This window comes from Octopus bimaculoides, chromosome 18 (genome assembly GCF_046866305.1).
Source record: "Octopus bimaculoides isolate indiv1 chromosome 18, ASM4686630v1, whole genome shotgun sequence".
Classification (NCBI taxonomy): domain Eukaryota; kingdom Metazoa; phylum Mollusca; class Cephalopoda; order Octopoda; family Octopodidae; genus Octopus; species Octopus bimaculoides.
Genome location: NC_142945.1, coordinates 19,910,693 through 19,935,329, shown reverse-complemented (window position 1 = coordinate 19,935,329; position 24,637 = coordinate 19,910,693). Strand labels below are relative to the sequence as shown.

Below are 24,637 nucleotides of genomic sequence, written 5' to 3'. Positions count from 1 at the left end.
ATATACACACATATACATGTATATATACATATATCCACATATACATGTATATATACATATATATATATAGACACATACATATATACATATATTTATATACACATATATCATCATACATATATATATATATATATATATATACACATATCTATATGCATATGCCTATATATATAGGTGTATATATATATATATATATATATATACATATATACTTATATATATATATATATATATATATATATATATATATATATACGTATACATATACATATATATAATAACTATATACAGATAGATACATACATATATACATACATCCATACATATATACATACATGTATATATACATATATCTACATACATATACCTATATATACATATATATACACACATATACATGTATATATATACATATATATATGTATATACATGTATACATACATATATATATATATATATATATATATACACACACATATACATGTGTATATATACATATATATATATGTATATACATGTATACATACATATATATATATATATATATATATATATATATATATATATATATATACATATATACACATATAAACACATATATACACACATGTATCTACATATATGTATACACACACACACACATATATATGACAAAATAAAGTTGTTAGGTACCGCACAAGTGGAAATATATATGAGAGAAGGTTTGATAATGCAATTTTAAAGATATTTATTCACTTAACCGGTTTCACTTTTTTAGAAAAAGATTGTCAAAAGTAAAATGTAAAGTTTTGTATGAGCTTTTTTGTGTTAAGTACTGGTTGTCACAAAAGTATTAAAATACAGATATACATTCTTTGATAATAATAAGAAAATGTTAAAAACAGTTTACCAGAAAGTATTTAAGAAAGTAATCAAAACGGGACCCCAAAAAGTATTTTGAGTTCAATAAAAATCATGTTTGTTTGGTATTATATATATACACAGAAAGAGATATATTTAAGAATTTACAAAAAATTGTAGAGGAATAACTGACCTGTCTTGTCAGAAAGATATGTCAGTTATTCCTCTACAATTCTTTGTAAATTCTTAAATATATTTCCTTCTGTGTATATATATATACTATCAAACAAACATGATTTTTATTGAACTCAAAATACCTTTTGGAGTCCCGTTTTGATTACTTTCTTGCCAGTAGAGGTAGGAGCTCCCTGAACTTTGCCCAGGTTATTCTTATTCTAGCTGCTACACTCTCAGAGCAACCACCCCTACTACAGACTTGGTCACCTAGATAGCGGAAGCTATTAACTATTTCTAGTTTCTCCCCCTGACATGTGATAGAATCTCTTTTCTGAACATCTTCAATGTTTATTGCCCCTGTACATCTGCTACACACATAAACTATTTTATCAGTTAACCTTCCTTTGATATTGCTGCACCTCTTATGTGTCCATAGCTTACACCAGATACATCGTATGGAGTTTCTACCTTCGCCTTTTCTACAGATTGAGCAGGGCCATCAACCTGAAGGGATTGTGGTTTGACAGTCTTCCTACTTTTTAAGACTTTGGTTTTTGCTAGGGTGACCCTAAGGCCCTTTGATTCTAGACCTTGCTTCCACACTCTAAACTTCATCTCTAGTTCTGGCAGTGACTCAGCTACTAGAGCAAGGTCATCAGCATAGAGGAGCTACCAGGGGCACCCTGTCTTGAATTCCTCTGTTATTGCCTGGAGGACTATAATGAATAAGAGGGGGCTGAGGACTGATCCTTGGTGAACCCCTACTTCTATTCAGAATTCTTCACTATACTCTTTGCTAACTCTCACCTTACTGACAGCATCCTTGTACATGGCTTGTACATCTCTTACCAACCACTTGTTTATCCCCAATTTCCACACTGACCACCAGATAAGGGATCAGGGGACCCAGCCAAAGGCTTTCCTCAAGTCAACAAAAGCCAAGTACAGAGGTTTATGTTTGGTTAAATATTTCTCCAGCTGTTGCCTTACCAGAAATATAGCATCAGTGGTGCTTCTGCCTGGCACAAAATCAACCTGCATCTCATCTAGGCTAACTCTCTCCCAAATTAGTTGGGCTATGACCCTCTCGGTAACTTTCATCACCTAATCCAATAATTTGATACCCCTATAGTTATTTCTATCTAAAGCATCACCTTTACCCTTGTAGTAGTTGACTAAAGTGCAGCCATACCAGTCATTGTGTATGACTCCTTCATGAACTACCTGATTTATGATGCGGCTGACAAGACCATAACCCACACTGCTCGATATTTTAAGCATCTCAGTGGTGATTTCTGATGGGCCAGGTGCTTTCCTTGTCCTCATATCCTTAATTGCATCATCTACCAGAGCACTGTCGATTCAGGTAGCTGGTCCCTCAATTGGGTTAACTTTTGGCAGACTCTCCTCCTCCCATTCATTCTCCACATTCAGCAGTCTTTCATGATGGCATCTCCAAGCCTCTTTCTTTGCTGAATCATTAAATGCAAGGGCACCATCATCCATGCGGACACATTTCTCTCCTATGGCATCACAGTTTTCTCTCAGTTCTTTGGTCCTCACGTTACTGAGCTTTGGCAAACGTCTTTTCTGCTACTCTCTTGGCTATATATACCTGTCTCCTAGCTTTCCTTTTGGCTATCTGATACATTCTCCTGCTACCCCCACTCTTCCAGGCCTTCCAAGCCTGTTTCTTTGCTCTAATGGCCCTGTCTACAGTATTGTTCTACTACCATGTTACCCTAGGTCTGGAAGGGACTTTGCACCAGCCACAGATTTGTTCTGTGGCGCTCAGTAAGCTGTCATGCAGGAATTTCCAGTAACCCTTTATGTCAAAAGTAAGTATATCCCTAAATCTCTGACCATGTGAAGGGTTCTTAAGCTCCCAAGTCCTCCTTTTCCAGATTGGTCTGCTTCTTGGCATCCTTCTGGCTTCAAGTCTAAAGTCACTAATGACTAGTCTATGCTGGGGGGTACATTCTTCACCAGGGAGGATCTTTGTATTTAAGAGCAACCATGCATTCTGCTATCTGGTGAGGATGAGATCAACCTGGCTAGCAGAGTCACCTGATTGATCAGGTAGCTGTCTGGTTTCCTGAAGTTGGTGTTGTAGATTAATAAGTTGCTTGCATCACAGACCTCCAATAGCCTAGTTCCCTCTTTGTTTTGAGAACCAATTCCATGGCCCTCATGAATGCCATGGAAGATACCAGATACCTTCGAATGTTAGGCCTCACAGAGGCAATGACAAGCAACCAAGACCTTTGGAGATATACTGTTCTTAAGAAGGCCAAGCAAGACAAGTGAGACCGTAACCATGGCCTATGCCAGTGCAGCATAACCAGCCTATCTAAGAGTACCCTTCAATCATTAGGCAATAATCTGTGCTTGACAAGACCAGTTGAATCAAGCGAAATAATTGTCAAGGCCGATGTCAGTACCGCCTGACTAGCACCTGTGCCAGTGACACATAAAAAGCTCCATTCAAGCGTGGTTGATGCCAGTACCACCTGACTGGTTCCATGCTGGTGGTATGTAAAAGCGTCATTCAAGCATGATTGTTGCTAGTGCCAATGGCACGTAAAATGCACCCAGTACACTCTCAGAGTGGTTGGCATTAGGAAGGGCATCCAGCTGCAGAAACCTTACCAGTTCAGATTGGAGCCTCGTGCAGCCTTCTGGCTTGCCAGTCCTCAGTCAAAGACAAAAGCAAGCCAGTAGATTTCAAACACTGACCTTGAGCTTTATTAATAGACATTGCAAAGCAAAGTCGCACTGGGAATTGTGTTCATTTGCACTCAAATGTCATGTTTGTTGGTTTGATTGGAATTTTTGAAATGAAAGCCTCTTCCCCAGAGGCACATACCTTGATGATGGTAGCTTCTGTCACATTAGGTGGTAATGTCTTCACTATCAACCTTGTCCCATTGCATAATTTAGGAGGATCTAAATTTCTTTGAAGCATTATTGGAACTCCTACCTTCGGAAAAAAGTTTATGTGGAGGAGTTCCAAGTGGCTCAAGAGAATTAAGGAACTCTGTTGGGTAATGGTGACAGCAAATCCAGACAATGGTACAGCAACTGCAATTCTTTTTTGTTACCTTACCTTGGAGAGAAGTAATGTTACAAATGTTTTACTTGTGCCACCAGGAGCATCAAGAAAGAAAATTCCTCTGCTTTTTTTCTGTGGAACGCTGCACGCACACATGCATACACACACACACAGATACATATACATACAGTATCAAACATCAAATGAAATGGATGTATATGTGTGTATAAGAGAGAGAGAGAGAGCGAGAGAGAGAGAGAGCGAGAGCGAGAGAGAGAGAGAGCGAGAGAGAGAGAGAGCGAGTGACAGGGTGTGTTGTCATGTATACGTACATACATAAATAGGCATACATCTTTCTTGTATGTGTGTGTGTGAGAGAGAAAGAGAGAGATAGTGCCACTTAGACATCACTCTCTCTCTCTCTCATACACACACATGCACACATACATAGAAAAAAGATGTATGCATATGTATTTATGTATGTAAGTATACATGACAACATACCCCTTGACTCACACACACACACACACACACACAAAAACACACATGTGCGTGTGTGACTGACTATGAATACATAGAGCTGAACACAGCGTGCAAAAAGAAAAATAAATAAAATTTTTTACAGAAATTAACAAAGTGTGCGAGTTCAGAATGAAATCAAACCTGGAGTGTGTGTGTGAGACACAGAGAGAGAGAACATTGCAAACAATGAATAAGATAAACATGGAATGAAAAAATTGTATAAATAAAAGCACGTTAAAAAGTATCTTGTACCAAATATTTAAATTTGTGAACTTTGTAACTATTTCTTTCAGTAATTTATCAGTTGTTTACAAATAGTGAACATTAAAATAGAGTGAGAGACTTTGCCATTTTTACGTCACTACTGAAAGTTGACGTTGAGAAAGCTTTTTATAGAAGTAAATCATAAATATAAAACAATATTATAAATATTATAAAAAACATAAATATAAGTATTATAAAAAACATAAATATAAGTATTATAAAAAACATAAATATAAAACAAATATAAAAAAATCAAATTAAGACCCTATTATATGTCTGGGGTCAAATTATTCATGCATCACAAGTATGGAAGTAATTGGTGAAGCCGTTTTCAAGTGAAAAGCAAACACACACACACACATCTCTATTTATATATATATATATATATATATATATATATATATATATCGTCGTCGTTTAACGTCCACTTTCCATTGCAGCATGGGTTGGACGATTTGACTGAGGACTGGTGGACTAGGAGGCGACACCAGGCTCCAAATATATAAACACACACATCAACCTCATTTAACATCCACTTTCCATGTTGGGATCGGTGGGACGGTGCAGAAGGCGGTACAAAGCTCCACTATCTGTTTTGGCTCCCAGAATACACACACACATATACATGTGTGTGTGTGTGTGTGTGTGTGTGTGTGTGTATTCCAAAATTCAACTACACGTGGACTGTTGGTGATTTTTTCCTCCTTCTTTTCTTATGCTTTTCGTATGACACCATCACTAGATCAAAAGCATTGGAGATGATATAAAAATCTAAAAATGTTTTCCAGTCTTCTGTATGTATGTATGTATGTATACTCTTTTACTTGTTTCAGTCATTTGACTGCTGCCATGCTGGAGCACCACCATTTATTCGAGCAAATCAACCCCAGGACTTATTCTTTGGAAGCCTAGTACTTATTCTATCGTTCTCTTTTGCCGAACCGCTAAGTTACGGGGACGTAAACACACCACCATCGGTTGTCAAGCAATGCTGGGGGGACAAACACAGACACACACACACACACACACATACATATAAATATACATATATACGATGGGCATCTTTCAGTTTCCGTCTACCAAATCCACTCACAAGGCTTTGGTCGGCCCGAGGCTATAGTAGAAGACACTTGCCCAAGGTGCCACGCAGTGGGAATGAACCCGGAACCATGTGGCTGGTAAGCAAGCTACTTACCACACAGCCACTCCTACACCTATCTCTATGTGTATCCTTTGTTTGTTTTTGTCCCCCACCCACCATTTGGCAACTGATGTTGGTTTGTTTATATTCCTGTAACTTAGTGGTTCAGCAAGAGACCAATAGAATAAATACAAAGCTTTAAAAGTAAGTAATGTTGTCAATTTATTCAACTAAACCCTTCCAGCACCGACTGCTACAGTCTAATGACTGAAACAAAGAAAAGATGAAAGATAAAATATCAGAAATAATACATTTCTAAATCTCTCAGAGAGACTTAAGCAGTAGTGATGCGATAAAGTAGTTGTATACTGTCAACTTAACGTGACAGTCCCAATAAGGGAATCATACTACTGCTATTTAGCCCTAGGAAGCTGGACCGCTTCCTGTCGGCTTTGACACATTTCCTGTGTCCTTATGTTTATTAGGGGGAGACAAGCACCTCCAACCAGCCTAGCCTGCATTCAGGGACATGTTTCTGAGTTTTTGTTAGTCATCAACCTGAAGTAGCATGACCAGCTGGTCTCCCCCTCATAAACATAAGGACACAGGAAATGTGTTAAGGCCAACAGGAAGTGGTCCAGCTTCCTAGGGCTAAATAGCAGTAGTATATTCCCTTATTGGGACTGTCACATTAAGTTGACAGTATACAGATAAAATATCATTTTTGCTGTTATTCACTCTAATTACCTCAGAGAATTATACTATTCTTCCTTTAAAATAATTTTTCAAAAATCTTACCAGTTCTATCACTAATACTGTTTGTTACACAGGCTTCAGGAACATCACGTTGAATGTTTGTGTGAAGCTCATCCACCCGATCTTCATAGCCTCAGGAATTGCTACAAAACATATATTAAAAAAAAAAATCATGTACTGTTTTAGAATCAACATTAGAGATCAGTTACAAAATTAAAAGTTAGAGAAGATATTTAGGAGGCGGGGGACAAGATGTCATGTTTGCCAAAGTGGAAAGGGAGATGTTGGTTTATAGTCTGTCAACATTTCACTGCTCTTACTAGGGACACATATTACATTTTGAGGACACATTAAAGCATACTCAACACTGTCTTGAGTCAATGGGAGAACCTCAGTTCAGAGTGCATGTAAAAAAGGTAATCAGTGCACCTTCAAGTCAGCCTATTTAATGTTTTAAAAAGAATGTATTAGATCAGGGGTTTTCAAACTGTGGTCCGCAAACCACAGGGGGTCCGCAAGGACAAGACAGGGGTCCGTGGACAGCAAATACTTTTTATGGGCAATTTGATTTTATATATGTTTTTTAATCAAAATCTTTTAATTGACAATAAACCTATTTGTTAAATACTGTTAAATAAATAAATGTAAAAAATATATGTTATTTTAAGCAAATATTTATGTATAAATTTCATAAGCATTTATAAGGGGGACCCTAAGGTAAAGCCTGAAATATAAAGGGGTCCGCAAGTCAAAAAGTTTGAAAACCCCTGCATTGGATAATGTGAAGCTGATGTATAATGCCAGAAAAAAAAAACAATCTGATCACAGCTGGAACACTTTTCATCCAGGTTTTTCACTAAGAGCTAAAAAGCACTAAAAGTCAGTAGTATATTATTAATATATGCATTAGCACTACTATCTTGAAATCATATGCATATATAAATTGATGGTTTAAGTGGGAAGAGTGATAACTTCCAGTAGACAAATGTTTTGAACTTTTTGTTACATTTCTGTTGAAATACTTTTTCCTTCAATTTCGAAAATAATGAAAAATATTAGTTTCAAATATTGGCACAAGGCCAGCAAAGTTGAATACATCAAGCCCAGTGCTCAACTGGTACTTATTTTATTGACTGCAACAGGATGAAAGGTAAAGTCAAGTTTGGCGGAATTTGGACTCAGAACATAGAGACAGATGAAATGCCATTGAGCATATTGTCCTGTATGCTAACAATTCTGCCAGCTCACCATCTTAAATAATGAAAAATAGTGTAAAATAACTTAAGCTGATGTTTGAAAGATAAATTAACATAAAATTTTGATAGGTTTTATTTTGGATGACTTTAAAACAAGATGTTTACATTATAGAACCAGGCGTGGTCTCAGGTGTATTGGTATCAAAAAGGTTAATATATTATGACTACCATGTACCACTGACAGATATTGTATCACAAATTGAAAAGAATACCTAAATAGCAACAAAACTCATCATTCTCTTTTGTATTCCAAGCTGGCATGGATTGATCAATTTGACAGGATCTGAGTCAAGTTTTACTGGAGTTACAGACCTCCTAGACAGGTCAGAGAACCTTATCTTGTTCAGATCTGTTTTGGCATACTTTCCATAGATGAATGCCTTTCCTGACACTAATTACTTTTAGAAAAAGTCCTCCTTCTAAACCCAGCATTGTCTCACTAGTACAGTTTCAAACTTCCCAAATGTATTTCTAATACATTTAGGTTAGAGATAGTGATATTATTAGAGTTAGTTTGGAAGAGGGGATTAATGATTTAAAGATGGGTAAGAATTGCTGTCATTTCAGGATGAGAAGTGATCGTCGTCGTCGTTTAACATCCGCTTTCCATGCTAGCATGGGTTGGACGATTTGACTGAGGTCTGGTGAAACCAGATGGCTACACCAGGCTCCAATCTGATTTGGCAGAGTTTCTACAGCTGGATGCCCTTCCTAACGCCAACCACTCAGAGAGTGTAGTGGGTGCTTTTACGTGTCACCCGCACGAAGGCCAGTCAGGCGGTAATGGCAACGGCCACGCTCATCTCGCTCGAAAAACCTCATGTGTCACCCGCACAAGAGCCAGTCCAGGGGCACCGGCAACGATCTCGCTCGAAAATCCTACGACGGCCCTGCACAAGAGCCAGTTCAGGGGCACTGGCAATGATCTCGCTCGAAAGATTTATAATAAATGCTCTTTATTTTTAAAGTGAGATGTAAATACTCAACACTCATTTGTCTCATTTCAATTCTCATTTATTAACTGATCTCCATAATTCCTGAAGCTACAAAAATTAAAGGAATTAGTTAAGAAACTTTAATCTCACTTAGCCTATTCTGCAAACCTCTTTTCAAGTGATTGCAACTCTTTCATGCATCTCAAATAGCTTTCTGCAAAAGGTATGTTTTCCACAACCAAACTGCAGCTCAAAATATCTTCAAAGTATTCATTGGTTCCAGAACTCCAGATTAGATTTGCTTCAATGCACAAAAATGTATAGATTATAATTTCAATTAATCCAACCCATGCCAGTATGGAAAATGGACTCTGAGGAAGTTATATGTCTGTTTCTGAAGGTATATGTCTGCTTATAAATTTTATACTCAGTTCTGAGTGCAGTATTTGTAAGCAGAAACAACTAGAAGCTAATGAATGTGATTACATAACTTCTGTTTTTATGTCAGTCATTGATATCATCATTTAAAGTTGCTTTTTCCATGGGCTGGATGGTTTGACAGAGGGTTGAGCTGATCTCTAATGTCTACTTTGGCATGGTTTCTATAGTTGGATACCCTTCCTAATGCCAAAATTAGTCCTAGGAAACTGATAGTAGTTTGCATTGGCAAACACTACATTAAAACTCATGGGTTTGGAGAAGTTCATATGCCATAGGGAGATGAATATGATGTTTCAAGACTGTCTCTTTATCTGAGAGAGTAACTCACATGCTCACACACAATTGGTGGATCTTTTGCAGTAGTGGTCATACATAAGTTAGGAGGAAAGATGATAACTATGTAAAGAGGGTGTAGAAAATATAGTTAAAATAAAAAAAATTTAAAATCCTAAATGGGAGAGGAGATAAGTGCAGTGTGGTGTAAAGAGTTAGCCAGAGGACAGTGATAAAGTGAGTGGAAACTGGTGAAGCAATCAGACTTCTAGGAATTTTGTCAGAAGACAAACAATAATGAGAATTGAGTTGGTAGTATAAACTGAGAATAAACTGAGAAAGAGCCAGTCGTAATTATTTCCCTGAGCTGACAGAAATGTTATCATGCCAGACAAAATGATTTCTTCCAGCCTTACATTGCAAGTTCAAATTGTGCCAAGGTCAATTTTGCCTTTCATCCTTTCAGGGTTGATAAAAAATAAGAACCATTTGAGTACGGGGGGGGGGGGGGGGTGATCAAATTGATTAGTCCCTTCCACCACAATTTCAGACCTGTGCCTATAGCAGAAAGAATTATTATTATTATTATTATTATTATTATTAGGCCAACAAGTTGGCAGAATTATTAGTATGTCAGATAAAATGCTTAGTGACATTTGTTCTGGTTTCACGTTCTGGGTTCAAATTTTGCCACAATCAACTTTGCCTTTCAACCTTCAGGAGTCAATAAAATGAAGTACCAGTCAAGTACTGGGGTTGATATCAGTGACTAACACTCTTTCCCTAAAATTGCAGGCTTTGTGCCAAAATTTCAAACTATTATTTTCTTTTCTTTTCTTTCTACATTAGGCATAAACCCGAAATTTTGGGGAAAGGGCTAGTCAATCAAAGAAGTACTAGTGGAACACCAGGCTCGATATAATTGACTATCCCCCAGGTCTTGTGCCTATTATTATTAGTAGTAGTAGTAAAAGTGTATTCGTCTTTTCTAGTCAAATACTAAAATCAATAATTATTTCATGATAGCCATAAAAATTGCTGGACATAAAACTATACATTTTTTTTACTCTAGGCACATTTACAGAAAGGTATTGATAAAAATTCTATGAAAAATAAATTATCTTTATATGTCATATTTGCAATTCTCCACATGATAGGAAAGTCAGTATTAAATGCTGGTTCAGTGAATTTACGGAATTTACCGAATGCCATCACCTTTGAGTACAAAACGAAAGATTGCTCTGCTAATACCACACTACAAGTGAAAGAATCAGGATTCACACTAATGTTTATTCACATTTCATTTACACCCTTGAATTTGAAGACTTGATACAACAGCATGGCTCTTTGCAATTCTTGCAATGTCAGTCCATATGAAGGCATTCACCATTTCCACAGCAATGATGATGCCTCTATTGCATTTTTAGCCAAACACAGCCTCCTGCAGTGTACACGAGATTGTCTGAACTGCAATACCCCATGCATTTTGCACCAAGGGACAAACATATGGCGCTGCCATAAGGTGATGCAACAACATGGATGGTCTAGAAGGGAATGTAGAGACTCCATATCTACATTTAAGGATACCTTTCTGGAAGGCATCCACCTTTGAAAGTTTTGTTTTTTGTAAACCACTTCTTCAGCACAGCTTGGTCTACAAATCAACAGAGGAAAACCTTGGATTCTGCCATAGAGCCTCCATAGATTGGCGGTCTTTCTGTTCGGAGGTCTGCCAGTTTTGGGCAGAAAACCACCAAACTGTTATCAGAGGACTGGAAGTTGAAGTAGAAATTGATGAGATGGTTTTGGTCTGTCGGAAATACATACATGGCAGGATTGTGAATATGGCATATAAAGATAACTTATTTTCATAAAATTTTCATCAATACCTTTCCATAAATGTCTTTCTTGCACACTACCCCCGCCTCCCCAAACACATGCACACACCTGCATGCAGATACACATGAACAAAGTCCCATAAAGTTTTTATTCTTTCTGAATGAAGAACACAAACATATTACTGAATATCGTGTTTGCTTCTATCAGGACCGTTTACCTTTAAAGCGAAAAAGCAAAACCGACGTATACGACAGGTATGTAAAACATATTTCTGTGTATTTTCTCTGTTCATTCACATGCGCGCGCACACAAACACACAAGCCGTTCATTTTCACTTTTAGACAGCGGGATAGAGTGACGTGGGGTGTATGAATCAGTTTTGGAGTTTCCTCACAGAAAATTTGAAATTATTTATTTTTCCTCCATATTCTTAATCTCCATATTTTCCCACGTAGATTGAGAAAAAAATAATAAAAAAAGTTGAAATTTAAAAATTTGGGGTGGAGATGTGGGAATTTAAAATTTTGAAAACATGGTTTTTGGCATATTCAGAATTTCCATCATCGAAAACACAGGAATCCGATGAGAAAATTTTTTTTTTAAAGGCGGGGGAGGGGGCGGCGATTTTTACGTGCCGGTATACTTGTAAACATTAACCGGATGAAAGGCAAAGTCGACCTCGGCGGAATTTGAACTCAGAACGTAAAGACAAACAACTATATTTTGACCAAATATTTTACGGTCAAACTAATTTAGGAAATATTGACAGTGGAAATGCCAACAAAATGTGCCAATAAAAGGTCATTGTTGAAAAACAGTTTTGGAACGCATGCAACGAAACTTACAAATATTTTAACTCATTTCATAAATTATCGTTTTAGACACTTAAGGTTCTCACCAACATACGAAATGTTGAAAATTTTCTGGGTCCCTCCCCCGGGAAGGAGAGGATTATATAATCGGCCTAACTACAGATTTCTGCCCCCTCCCCGACTTTGGATGATCATAACTTTCAGAAAAATGGGTTTTTATTAATGAAATTCTTTACAAATATACCTCAGACTATGTAGATTCCGAAGACATAGGAATTTTGGGGAAAACAATTGGGGGCTATTTTTGAGAAGCGTTCCCCGCTCGTCCATATTTGTTCTATTTTCATCGTTTTGTGCGTTTGTGCATCCATAGATTTCTACTGAAGCAACAAACAGGCAAAGAAGGCAAATGAAGCCCACATCAGAAAACTCGTTATGCTAAAAATAACAGCTAACGGTCTGGTACACAGGAATATGTTATTAAGGCGACTTATCTGTTGCTTACGAATTTTTTTTCACTTTAAGTAAATTCCCAGGTAAACGTTTCTAAAAGAAAGGCAGAAGACACCAGAAGCAAAAATAAGGAATATACACACAGTTAAATATATAAATGTAAAGTATAATTTGTTACATAATCTCTATAATAAACATGATATATTGAATGGAATAATTCCCCGTTTGAACTTTTTTAATTACATATATATATGTGTGTTTGTGTGGTAGAAATCTTCGCGTGCACAAACGCACAGATTTCTGTAGTTATGCCAAAACCCAATGTATGCTTTATTTATGACGATATAGTAATATATCGTTCATAGTGGATGGTATTGATTCTTGGAATCCTCTAGAGAATTAAAACACAGAGACAATGTGTTATTGTTGCAAAATAAGCTCCCTAACAGATGACACCTTTTTATAAAACAGAAGTGACAGGCAGTAGTAGTACTGTGTATATGCATTCCTTCCGAAATTAACAAAACGGGGAAATCAACAATAAATACGAAGCGGGATTCTTAATAAGAATCGGTCACCAAGCCTAAAGAAATATATAGTTCTTATTTACCAGTATTCAATGTGCACATTTAAACCCGAGGCAATTCCACATACATCGTGTTCTGTCATATTTGCTGGGAAACAAACAGCACTTCGCTGGTTGAAACGAAAATTTTCGGTAAAAAGTGACTCTACTGTGGAATATGACAGAAATGTTTTTAAAATCGAACGGAAGTAAGGGAAGACAATTCTAATTACAAAAACTAATAATTGCAGCTAATATTCTGTAAATACTTGTACAAAAACAATTGCAACGTAGGCGTTCATAAGCCATTTAAATATACAAAAACCGTTAGATTCACTTCAACATTTAAATTTAATTTGCCAAAATATTTTCGTCGCTTTGAGACCGCGACAAAATTCCGTGCTGCATCTTGTACAAAGTAATATATATTTCTTTATTGCCCACAGGGGGCTAAACATAGAGGGGACAAACAAGGGGATTAAGGGGTTTGTGTAGAAAAAAAGAATTAAATTTTAAAAAGGGGTGTTTGTGGGGGGACAAAAGGAAGTTTTGCCGCGTATGATAGTGAAGAAACAAAAAGAAAATCAGTACATAACAGAAGCGTGCGCACTTCTTAGATCTGTTCAATTTGACTCACAGATTTTAAAATTAATTTTTCGTGTTAAAGTTGTCGTATTTGGATAATTTTAGCCAATAAACGACATGTATTCAGTTGAAAAAGCTACTGCTGTTTGCGATAGTAACAACTTCCGGGTCCACTCTGTTTTATTTTGTTTTTTGTTTACTGCCTATGTTGAATATTACACACTTTTTTTTCTGGTTTTCGCATCGGAGTAACCACTAAACATATAAAGCTACGGGTACGCAGCTAGCTTTTTGGTTGTTGGCATGTACGTAGTTTCAAAATGCCTTATTTTACAACTGTGAGATGTATTGTTATTAAAAATAACATTATCAAAACATGAAAGTAAAGCAAAACAAATATGTTATTGATTATTTTGACATCTTGCAGCAGCTGTATGTTTTCTTTTCTGAATCTCCTCGAAGATTGGGGATTTTAAACACACAGGGCAATCTAGCCTTTTCTCTAAAGAGCTTATGTGTAACTAGATGGTCTTCACACTATGAAACAGTCTGGGCAATTAAAAATGTATATAGGGATATTTTATAGTTTATCCCGAACTGGCAAGGCACTTCAGAAACACAGCCAAGTCCTTCGATGCAGGTTGGCAAGCTGACTTTCATCGAAACCCAGAGTCTTTCCCAGGCTGTCATCGCACTTGCCCTCTACCAGCCCTCTATAGTACGCCGAGGGGGTACTCCCTCCGGCGGCATTCCTTGTTTGGGAGAGAAGCACGAGCGCCTGTCGACACTCTGCTTGCCAAACTCCCAGCCTTGGTCTATGCCTGATCCCAGTTTCCAGTTCACCAAAGGAGGTGAACCTGGGAAATATCTCATCAACGAACAGTGACTATACTCGCTCACTGTCCAGGTAGAGCCAGAGATGCCTCAACCTCAGCGCATCTTTAGCCAAGGCATCCCTTACCCACTCTTTAGCGGCTATTGACAGCAGATAGAGTGCCTTACAAGAGACCATATGCCCTCCCACAAGAAGTGAAAGAGCATGCGTTCCAACTTGCTTAGCCACGAATCGGGACACGGCACGACGGTTAGGCGGTAGGTAATGACAGATGCGATAAATACATTTGCCACCTCCGCCCTTCCTTTCACGGACAGCCTCCTCCCAGACCAGGTCTGAGTATTGGACGGCATCGACTTGCCTCTCCAAGTGCCGAGCTGCAAGCCGACCAACTTATCCCAGTTATTTCTTGCTCCTGCCACCGCTTCGTAATCTTTTAGAGCCTCACCTACCCTCTGTAGGTCCTGGTCCCTGGATACAATGACAGTGACATAGTCAGCATACGCTAAGACTGACTTTCCATATCCTAGATCTTGCGGATCTCCACTCGTCACCTCCAATCTTCGCAGTAGTGGCTCGAGAGTCAATACATAGAGCAAGGGGCGTGAGTGGACAACCTTGACGAACCGAGCGTTCGATATTGAATGGCTCCGAAAAGAAACCATCCACCCGAACTACCGACTTGATATATAACTGATTTTGCCTTACCAAATTCTAGTATTTATAACTATGCAAAATTAGCTAGAAGGATAGATATATTGTTGAGAACAACAGATTTCGTTGGAGATCTTTTGGTGAAATAGAAGAGGTTAGAAGGGCCAAGTCGCAAAGACATTATTCTGCTTAGTGAAGGCACCTGGCAAATGTAACTGCTGTCACTCACAGAAAAACTATTGTTTTACCGTGAGAAAAGTGCTGTTGAACTGTTAAGTGAAATTTGGTGATCGAGGATCGAATCCACGCCATACCTGCATGAAGCCACTACATCCTGTTCAGCGAAGAGTACTCTGTACTTTTAGCCACTTAAATATCTTCTTTTCTATCGTTTGTCATAACAACATTTTTGTTAACGATGAATAAATATTTTGTATATGGAACTTCTCATAGACTTCGCGTTAAGCCATTCCTAAACTTGACCAAAGCATATCTTCTTTACACAAGTGACAATCAAATCGAAATATTCCATTAAACAGTGATTTTGGACTTTTTTTGTTTTTAGCACCTTGAAAGCAGACGTGTTGTTTTTGAAATTCATTTTTTTCCTTTCTTTCTTTCTTTTTTTTTTTTTTTGTATCCTGCTCATTTATTCTCCTTAACTTAATTTCGTTTAATATGCTACATCCATTTCGTTTATGCCAGATGTCAAAGACGTTCTTATTACAAAAACATTCAGCAAGATTACCATATATACCATTATTGAACTTCAAATTTTTCTCCAGGAGAACTACACAATCTGCTATGAGATAATGTGAAACAACCAAAACAACTAACACTATATAAATGCCATGTCAACTCTAACAGATAAACTAAACATCAGCTTTTTGGGCAGATATCTGTTACTGAGTGCGGTGTATTTATTTCTTTATTTCGGCATCTTATTTCCATTAGCTCAATTTTCTTTGACATATATACCAGCGATCAGAGATAGAATTCCACAAGATAACAGTATATTTTATCGTTTATTACTAATTTTCTTTTTTTTTCTGTTTATACTTTCTTTTTCAACCATTTTGATTGGGAATTTTACTCTGAACTTGTTTTCGGTAATGTTATTAGAAATCACGGAGGTTTTTCTACCATCTCTCAGACTGAAATTTTTTATGTTTTCAATCTTAAGTTTTCAATTCAGTTTACAAAAAAAGCAAAATTGACGTCTATTTTTAGCATACAAGGGATCCACATAGTGGTCTCTCATATTGTTTATATTTAAAATATTTTAAAACATTTACTGTAATGAGAGTTGCCTCCCTTCACTAATGCCTGTAACTTGAGAACAGTTTACTTTGGATGTTCTGCAATAAAGCCAAAAGTATTAACATACTTGGCAAACGACATCATGAAATATTCATTATGTTGATTTTCATGCAAGCAAAGAAACTTGAACAACATTAAGAATTGAAATAATTAAATATTTACATATTCCGAAAGCAAACAATTATGGTACCGGAAGTTGTGTTAGCTTTTCAAATGCTTTCTGCATTAAGTATGTAAACGCTTGATTCATCAGAGTTTTGTTTTATCTAACTAATCGCTCGGGTATAATACAATAATATATATATTTGTGAGATGAAATATTGATAGAATTTTCTGATAGAGAGAAAGTAACTTTTCTGTTTAATTATGTCAAACACGGAATATCTTCAAAAACAATTTAGCATGTTAAAATGGGAAGAAAAATATATAAAATCAATTATAGAACTTCACGAAGATCAATTAAGTCGTTTAAAAGTAAGTATAAAATGTATAAACTCTACATCCTGAATTTTCTGTAAAATATTTCCTTATGCTAGAAGATATAAAGTATTTATTTTCGTTCATTATATTCTCTTTGTTATGAATTTTGATTCAGTAGACTTATAATGAGATGCAATCCAGTCATGACCATTCCGTCTTTTTTCTCTATCAGGGACTACATTGTCTATTGTATCTTTTGGTTTTAGACTGCGAGTATCTTGAGAGAAATTTGGCTGACTGTAGGGTTTCCCCTTGCCGTTAAAAATAAAAGAAACGCCTAAAAAACAAATAAACTACGAGAAGAAAGATAGTTAGTTATATTATATGCTAAAATTTGTAACATAGCACATATTTATTTCGTGGCAGGGTTTCAGATGTTATTTCGAACTACTTCACTTACTTTTGGAAATAATCTTGATACCACTTCTCTTTTATCAGTTTAATGGGCGAAGGTAAAGAATACGCACACCCGGTGTTTAGAGTTAGGGTTTTTGTTACGCCCAAAACCGGTGGTGTACGTATTCTTTACCTCCGCCGTTTGATGTACCATACCTATATAATAGTTTCTAAAAATTGACGCAAATACTAAGCCTCAGTTCTGGTGGACCTTGCATACATCAAATCTGCATCCCAAAGCCTAGGCTACCCTCCTTAAAGACAAATATACTTTAACCCCAATTAGTTTTAGATCCTCTACAAAGATCAGTACTGTTCTGTTTGGCTGCCACTTTTCAATTTCTGTTCCAATTGATTTCATATTAGGTGTAATGATGTAGTTTTGTGTGTTAATCATTGACATGAAATTCATTTGTGCCATCAATCAATAACTAAAGAATTGAAGAAGGAGACCCAGGAAGACATGAGATGGGGTGGTGAAGCATGACCTTCAAACATTGGGCCTCACAGAGACAATGACGAAAGACCGAGACCTCTGGGGATATGCTGTGATTGAGAAGACCCAGCAAGGAAAGTGAGATCACAGCCATAGCCTACACCAGTGTTGCATAACCAGCCTGTTTAAAAAATACCTTTTAATCGTCAGGCAACATTTTGTGCTTGAGGTGGCCGATGCCAGTGTCACCTGACTGGCTCCCATGCCGGTGGCGCATAAAAAGCACCCATTACACTCAGAGTGGTTGGCATTAGGAAAGGCATGCAGCTGTAGAAACATTGCCAGATCAGATTGGAGCCTGGTGTGGTCTCCTGGCTTACCAGTCTCCAGTCAAACCATCCAACCCATGCCAGCATGGAAAATGGATGTTAAACACTGATGATGATTATTAGCTTTTAAATTTACAAATTTTCAGTAATTTTAACCAATTGTAGGCTGCAGACAGGACACATTCATGCCTGTTTTCATAGTAACAAGCCAAGCTCTTCCCAAGCTATTTACTCACTTGGTCATTTTTCACTTATTAAATGGTTGTAAGATGTACTAAAGATAATAGCTAAATAGGCCTTAAATCACACACCAACTTTTTTTTGCATAAATTATAAATTCCCACATGTAGAATACAAATTTGCAAAACTTTTCTGAAAATTCCAATAAATAAAAGAAGTTATAAGAGGTTATAAGGTGTGCATAAAGCAGAATTCTGCCAATATTTAATTTGTTTACAGTTGACAACATATGCTGTCATGCACAAAATGACCTTGGTAACTTTTTTAAAACATTTTTCTGGAAAAAGTTAAATATCCCCTGATATACACTGTGGAAAATTACATCAATACACCAAATTTTAAAATTTTCACTAAACTTTGTGATTTCCACAGGTGCAGCCAAACAGAAAATATCCACTCTTTGTAATGTTAATTATAAAGAAGCACAAATGAGTTGTCTTCAGTATTTGAGTGGTCAATTTAATTCTACAAACTTGCCTCTGCGAATTTTAGTGACAAGGTTAGCTTCAAATTCATCTGTAAGTGCTTCCTACTATAGTCTAACAAGAACAGTTTATATTTCTGCTGCTCGTGTCAAAACTTCGAGATAAATACTTGTTTTTATCATGTTGTTGTTTGTGCTTATGGAGAAATATGCCCTTTTTTCACTTCAAAATTTGTAGATTTATGCAACTCATATTAGGAAACGAAAATATGTTTCAAAACTAGTTTCTTGTTTTTCTTTTAGGTTGAAGAGCTTGCGCTAAAGCATAAAATAGCTGTAGAAGAAGGTTGTCATGATGAAGATGCAGGCCAACTAAAGAAAAATGAAAAACAGGTAAGTTTTCAATGATAAAATAAGCTAAGTCTTTGATGAGAACTGTTATTCTTCAAGTAAAATAGCTGCAGTTGAATTCTTTTAAGTCAATGAATCTTCCACTCTGAACAAAACTTATAGCAGTTATCTGTCTGTGTGCCTGACTGTCTGTGCATATTGTCGTCAATATATATATATGTATCATCAATGTTTAATGTCCATTTTCCATGCTAGCATGGATTGAATGGTTTGACAGGAGTTGATGAGCCAGAGGACTATGCCAAGCTCCAATGTCTGCTTTGACATCATTTCTATAGCTGGATGCCATTCCTAACATCAACTACTTCACAGAGTCTACTAGGTGCTTTTTACTAGTGAGGTCACTAAATAACTCATAAGACAAGATCCCTCATCTGAGAAAGATGGCTTTATGCCAGGTGGAGACAGAAACAGGTGTTTTGCAGGTTATGCCAGCTGGGAAAGGAGAAAAGATAGTGAAGAGGTATCAGGGCATATTCTTAAGTTACAAGAAGATCTACATAAAAGTGTTTAAGAAATTTGCTTACCAATCACACAGTTTTGGATCCAGTCCCACTGCATGGTACATTGGGCAGGTGTCTTCTATTATAGCCCTGGATCAACCAAAGCCTTGCGAATGGATTTGGATGACAAAAACTGAAAGAAGACCATCATATCTATCTATCTATATATATATATGTGTTTGTTTGTGTCTCCTTGGCTAGATGTACTATGATTGTTATAAATGGATGTCATCTTTTGGGCATGGAAAATCTACCTCAACAAACTCTGTCTGACCTATGTATGCATCAAAAAGTAGATATTAGAATGTGAGTTGAGAGTGAATATGGTAGATAGAAACTGTATTGATTTTTTGCTGTATTTGTGTGTGTGTGTGTGTCCCACCACTGCCTGACAGTTTGGCAAAAGAAACTGATAGAGGAAAAGTACCAAACTTTAAAAAAGTATGTACTGGGGTCTGTTTGATTGACTGAAACAGTAAAACATAAACGGTTTGTTTTTTTTTCATTATTATTTAATGCGAATAGTCAGGATAGCAAAGGAGAAGGTTAAACATTGTAAACCTTTTCATTTGATTTATTTTCAGGCAATGGAAACAGATGAAAATATAAATAGTGTCCCTCTGATGTTAGAAACAAACCGATTCTGTAGGTTCATGTTTATAATACACTTATTGTTCATATTGTAATTATTCATTTTTAAATGCATCACTGTTGCCAAAAAGAGCATAAGGCTACCATCTTCAAATATATCTTTGCTTATTCTTCTATTCTTTTCAGTCATTGGAATATGGCCACTCTGTAGTGAAGGCATTTGAGTGGTTTTAATCTGTTATATTGTGCTCTCCCACCTACTTCACCCACATATTCTAATATTACTTCATTTCATCAACTGCAAAAAAGTGAAAGCTGCCTCTTGTTTTGGGGATGGCAAAGAGTGATTTGGAAGGTGTTTGACTGCTGTTTCTAGCAGGACAAATGACCACATAGAGGCTTTCCTGTTGACTCACCATAACCTTGTTTATATGCTAGGAGCCTAATTCTGCCATGTACATAACAGAATAAGCCTTTAACCACCACAGAAGATGCAGGTATACGAAGTTTTAAAGTTCACTTCACAACTACATGACACCTTAGTCAGCTCCCAAAGACTAGATGCCTCTTTGCATCGTTTAACTTGGTTACTACAAGATGCTGTTCCTGATATCAACCACATTCCTACAGAATCTACTGGGTGCATTTTCTCATGGCAACAACACCAGTGAGGTTGAATAGCCCTTGACAAGATGGGACTAGAGGGACATCACAATCCTATTCTTCCTCTGTTTAAAGCCATCCACTTTATAGTGTGAACAGTAAGTAGTGAGGCTTGTACACAATAAATGTAAATTCAAAAAAGTGAATGATGCTGACAGAAAGGCCAGTTTGGTATTGTGAAGGTGTATGTGTAAAAAGAAAACAAAATAAATTACCCATAGTAGATATGAATTTGTCAACTTCTAGTTGGCAGTTCAGTAGTTTGTTATTTCAAATATTCCAAAGATAATTGGGTTTTTTTTTTATATACATCCTTCTGGTTTCCTCTCTAAAATCAAATTCAAAATTTCTCTCCTCAGCACTTGGCCACATGTAGATGTGAGGATAAATAATGGCACCAGTCTATTGTTTCTAACTATATGGAAGATAAAATGATTATAATCTTAGCCAGGATTGATCTAACCCTTTAGCATTCAGATACTCTGTCAAATGTAATGATTATTTATTCACATTGTTTTGAATTGATCATGCATTATCTCATAGCTTCAATAGTTTAGAAAGACATTGTAGGATATGTGTGAGAAGTCCGATCTGGCCAGTTTGAACATAAAACAGCATATTTGAACTGGATATTGCTGGTTTAAATGTTAAAAGGTTAAATCATCTCGGGTAGCCCTTGCTCTTATCAAGGGGCTTCTCTCACCCAAGTCTTTGATCAGAAGAAAGATAAGGCCAGCACATCTGAGAGACAAATGGGTGCAGAGATTGTCAAGAGAGTAATTCAAAAGTGTGTGTGTGTGCGTGTATGCACAAATATATATGAATGATAAGAGTTAGCAATACTCAACTCAAAAGCCTTGATGGATGCTCTCTCTATTTTTAGGCTTTGACTCTTTGTTGAGTTCATCTGTTCTTGTTGACAGCTATTGGTTTTTATCAGTATGCTGACTCACACATCACACACAAGGAGACTCTAGAGTTAGTGTTGCTGGTTTAATCACCGATGGCTCAACCATGAAACAGGTTATATTGGTTACATAATTACAATTATCGGAGCCTTTTTTGATGTGATCTGACACAAGAAGTGGAAGTTGTCATCACCATCATTTAACACTTATGTTTTCTGCTGACATTGGTTGGATGAGCTGACAATATCCAATGGATTGAAGGACTGTATCATGCTCCAATGTGTACTTTGGCATAGTTTTCTATATCTGGATGCCTTTCCTAATACCAGCTACTTTACAGCATGTACTGGGAGCCTTTTTTTCATGCCACTAGCACTATTGCCATTGGCATGCAGGTCTATGAACCCCAAGGGAGGTGTGAGATCAGCTTCATGCTGGGGGATGAGGAGTTAAAGTATGAGATATTGGGGGTGGGGTCAGAGCAAATTCTTGTAGCGGATATGCATGGCTACTCAAATTTTGTAGCAGAAGGGGAGAAAGAGAAACAAGAAATGATCAATAGTTGTAAAGAGATAGATAATGGTGACAAGGTGCTCAAGTATAGTCGAGTAAATCAATTCTGGAATATGAGTGGTACTTATTTTTATTGACCATGGTGGAAAGGAAGACAAACTCAACTATAGTTGGATTTAAGCTCAGATCATTGAAAGACAGAACTACATACTGAAAGGATTGAGATTTTTGTCTAATTTCTACTATTTTCTCAAACTCCAAAATGCTCTCAGTTTAAATATATGAAAATTCAGTTCTTAATTAAATCCTAAATTAATTAATCAATTTAATTATTTAGATATCAAAATAACTTTGCTGGTTTTTCGTTAAATCTGATTTCTTTTTCACATCTATTTCAAGACAACAATAATGAAGAGGATGAAGATGATGAGGATAATGATGACGATGATGCAGATGAAGGCAGTAACGAGCATTATGATAGTTTAAAATGCTTCCTAGACCAACTCTCTCAGAGAGAACAAAACAAAACTTAAAATGCATTTATTTTCCCAGAAATGTTAACAAGTATGATTATTAATTGTTTAGCCCCTGGTCAGCTCCAATCCATCTGACCTTTGACCAAAGGTGTCCAGACTGCAACAGTCCTCTCTTTTATTCAGACACAATTTGTCTAGGGCTACATTATTCAATGTGTCCTTTTTTAAAAATAATACCAGTTCAGCTTCAGGATATAACTGAAATTTTTTCTATAAATATGACAAGACTTGATTTTTTTAATTTCTATAACTACCACAATTATTTTCTTTTCATTTTTTTATTCTTTTCGATCACAATACACACACACACACATAGCTGTGTGGTTAAGAAGTTTGCTTTGCAACTTCATGATTTACAGCTCAACTCCAATGCACAGCACATTGGGTGTCTTCTATTATAAGCCCTGAGCCAACCAATGCTATGAGGGAATTTGATAGACAGAAACTGCAGGAAGCCCAGTGTGTGTGTGTGAATGTTGATATTCTGCACCTGTTACTGTTTGAGTGAAATAGGACTGATTTTAGCCTTCCTTGTTGACATGATGAGCCTAAAATGTGTGGTGCTCTGTGCTTTTGAAAACATGGAATAAAGAAATCTCTTACTTGAAAAATAAAGGTTGGAGACAGGAAAGGCATCCAGCCATAAGATCCTGTGTCAACTAACTCTCCATTTAAAACAAATTTTAGCACAGGAAGACGGATATTAAAAATGAATATATGGGATTTTTTTATTAATTGAAAAATTGAAATATTCTCAGAAACTGGAAAAAGTACTGGTGAGATTGCAAAAAACTGTTCGAATTGAAATTAATATTGATAATAAACTTCACTTAACTATTTATTTATTTATTGAATTTCATGCTCATCTCCTCAACCTGATATTAATTTATTTTTATATCTCAGATTTATCAATATTTAATTTCAAAATATGAAAAAAATTCAATCAAACATTTCTTTTTACAATAAAACTATATATAACTTCGAAACATTTTTGTTCTCTTCTATTTTTCACCATTTTATATTCATTTGAAATAGAGGGTCATCATCATCATTTCATGACCACTTATCATGTTGGTATGACTTGGACAGATCATCACAGTCCAACTCCTTATTTGGCATTTCTGCCTTCCTAGAAGGTCAGGGGACCATGTCTTGCTTGTACTTTATTTAAGCATAACTGCTACAGCTCTGCATACCAGAGGTTTTGTAACTTTTTTTTTTTTTAAGAGAGGCAGTTATGACTGTCCTAGACATTTGTAACTTTAGTATATCATTACTATACATCTGTGGAGGCGCAATGGCCCAGTGGTTAGGGTAGCGGACTCACGGTCATAGGATCACGGTTTCGATTCCCAGACCAGGTGTTGTGAGTGTTTATTGAGCGAAAACACCTAAAGCTCCACGAGGCTCCGGCAGGGGATGGTGGTAAACCCTGCTGTACTCTTTCACCACAACTTTCTCTCACTCTTTCTTCCTGTCTCTGTTGT

General features: G+C 36.6%; 2 protein-coding genes across 3 annotated transcripts in view; one reads left to right on the top strand and one right to left on the bottom strand.

Moving 5' to 3' along the window:
* Window positions 1–13,537, bottom strand: part of LOC106881051 (uncharacterized) — a 23,895-nt gene extending 10,358 nt beyond the window's left edge. For both annotated transcript variants that reach the window (XR_008266075.2, XM_014931259.3), the window contains exons 1-2: window positions 13,372–13,537; window positions 6,795–6,895 (exon numbers count right to left, since the gene is read on the bottom strand). The gene's annotated coding sequence lies outside the window, so the exon portion shown is untranslated. The remainder of the gene's footprint in view (window positions 1–6,794; window positions 6,896–13,371) is intronic.
* A 581-nt stretch (window positions 13,538–14,118) lies between these two features.
* On the top strand, window positions 14,119–24,136 carry LOC106881052 (uncharacterized). Its single transcript, XM_014931260.3, has 4 exons — window positions 14,119–17,194; window positions 19,329–19,418; window positions 20,524–20,584; window positions 23,014–24,136. Exons 1-4 carry the CDS (start codon window positions 17,087–17,089, stop codon window positions 23,145–23,147), a joined length of 393 nt encoding a protein of 130 aa, XP_014786746.1. The 5' UTR covers window positions 14,119–17,086; the 3' UTR covers window positions 23,148–24,136.
* The last annotated feature ends 501 nt before the right edge of the window (window positions 24,137–24,637 follow it).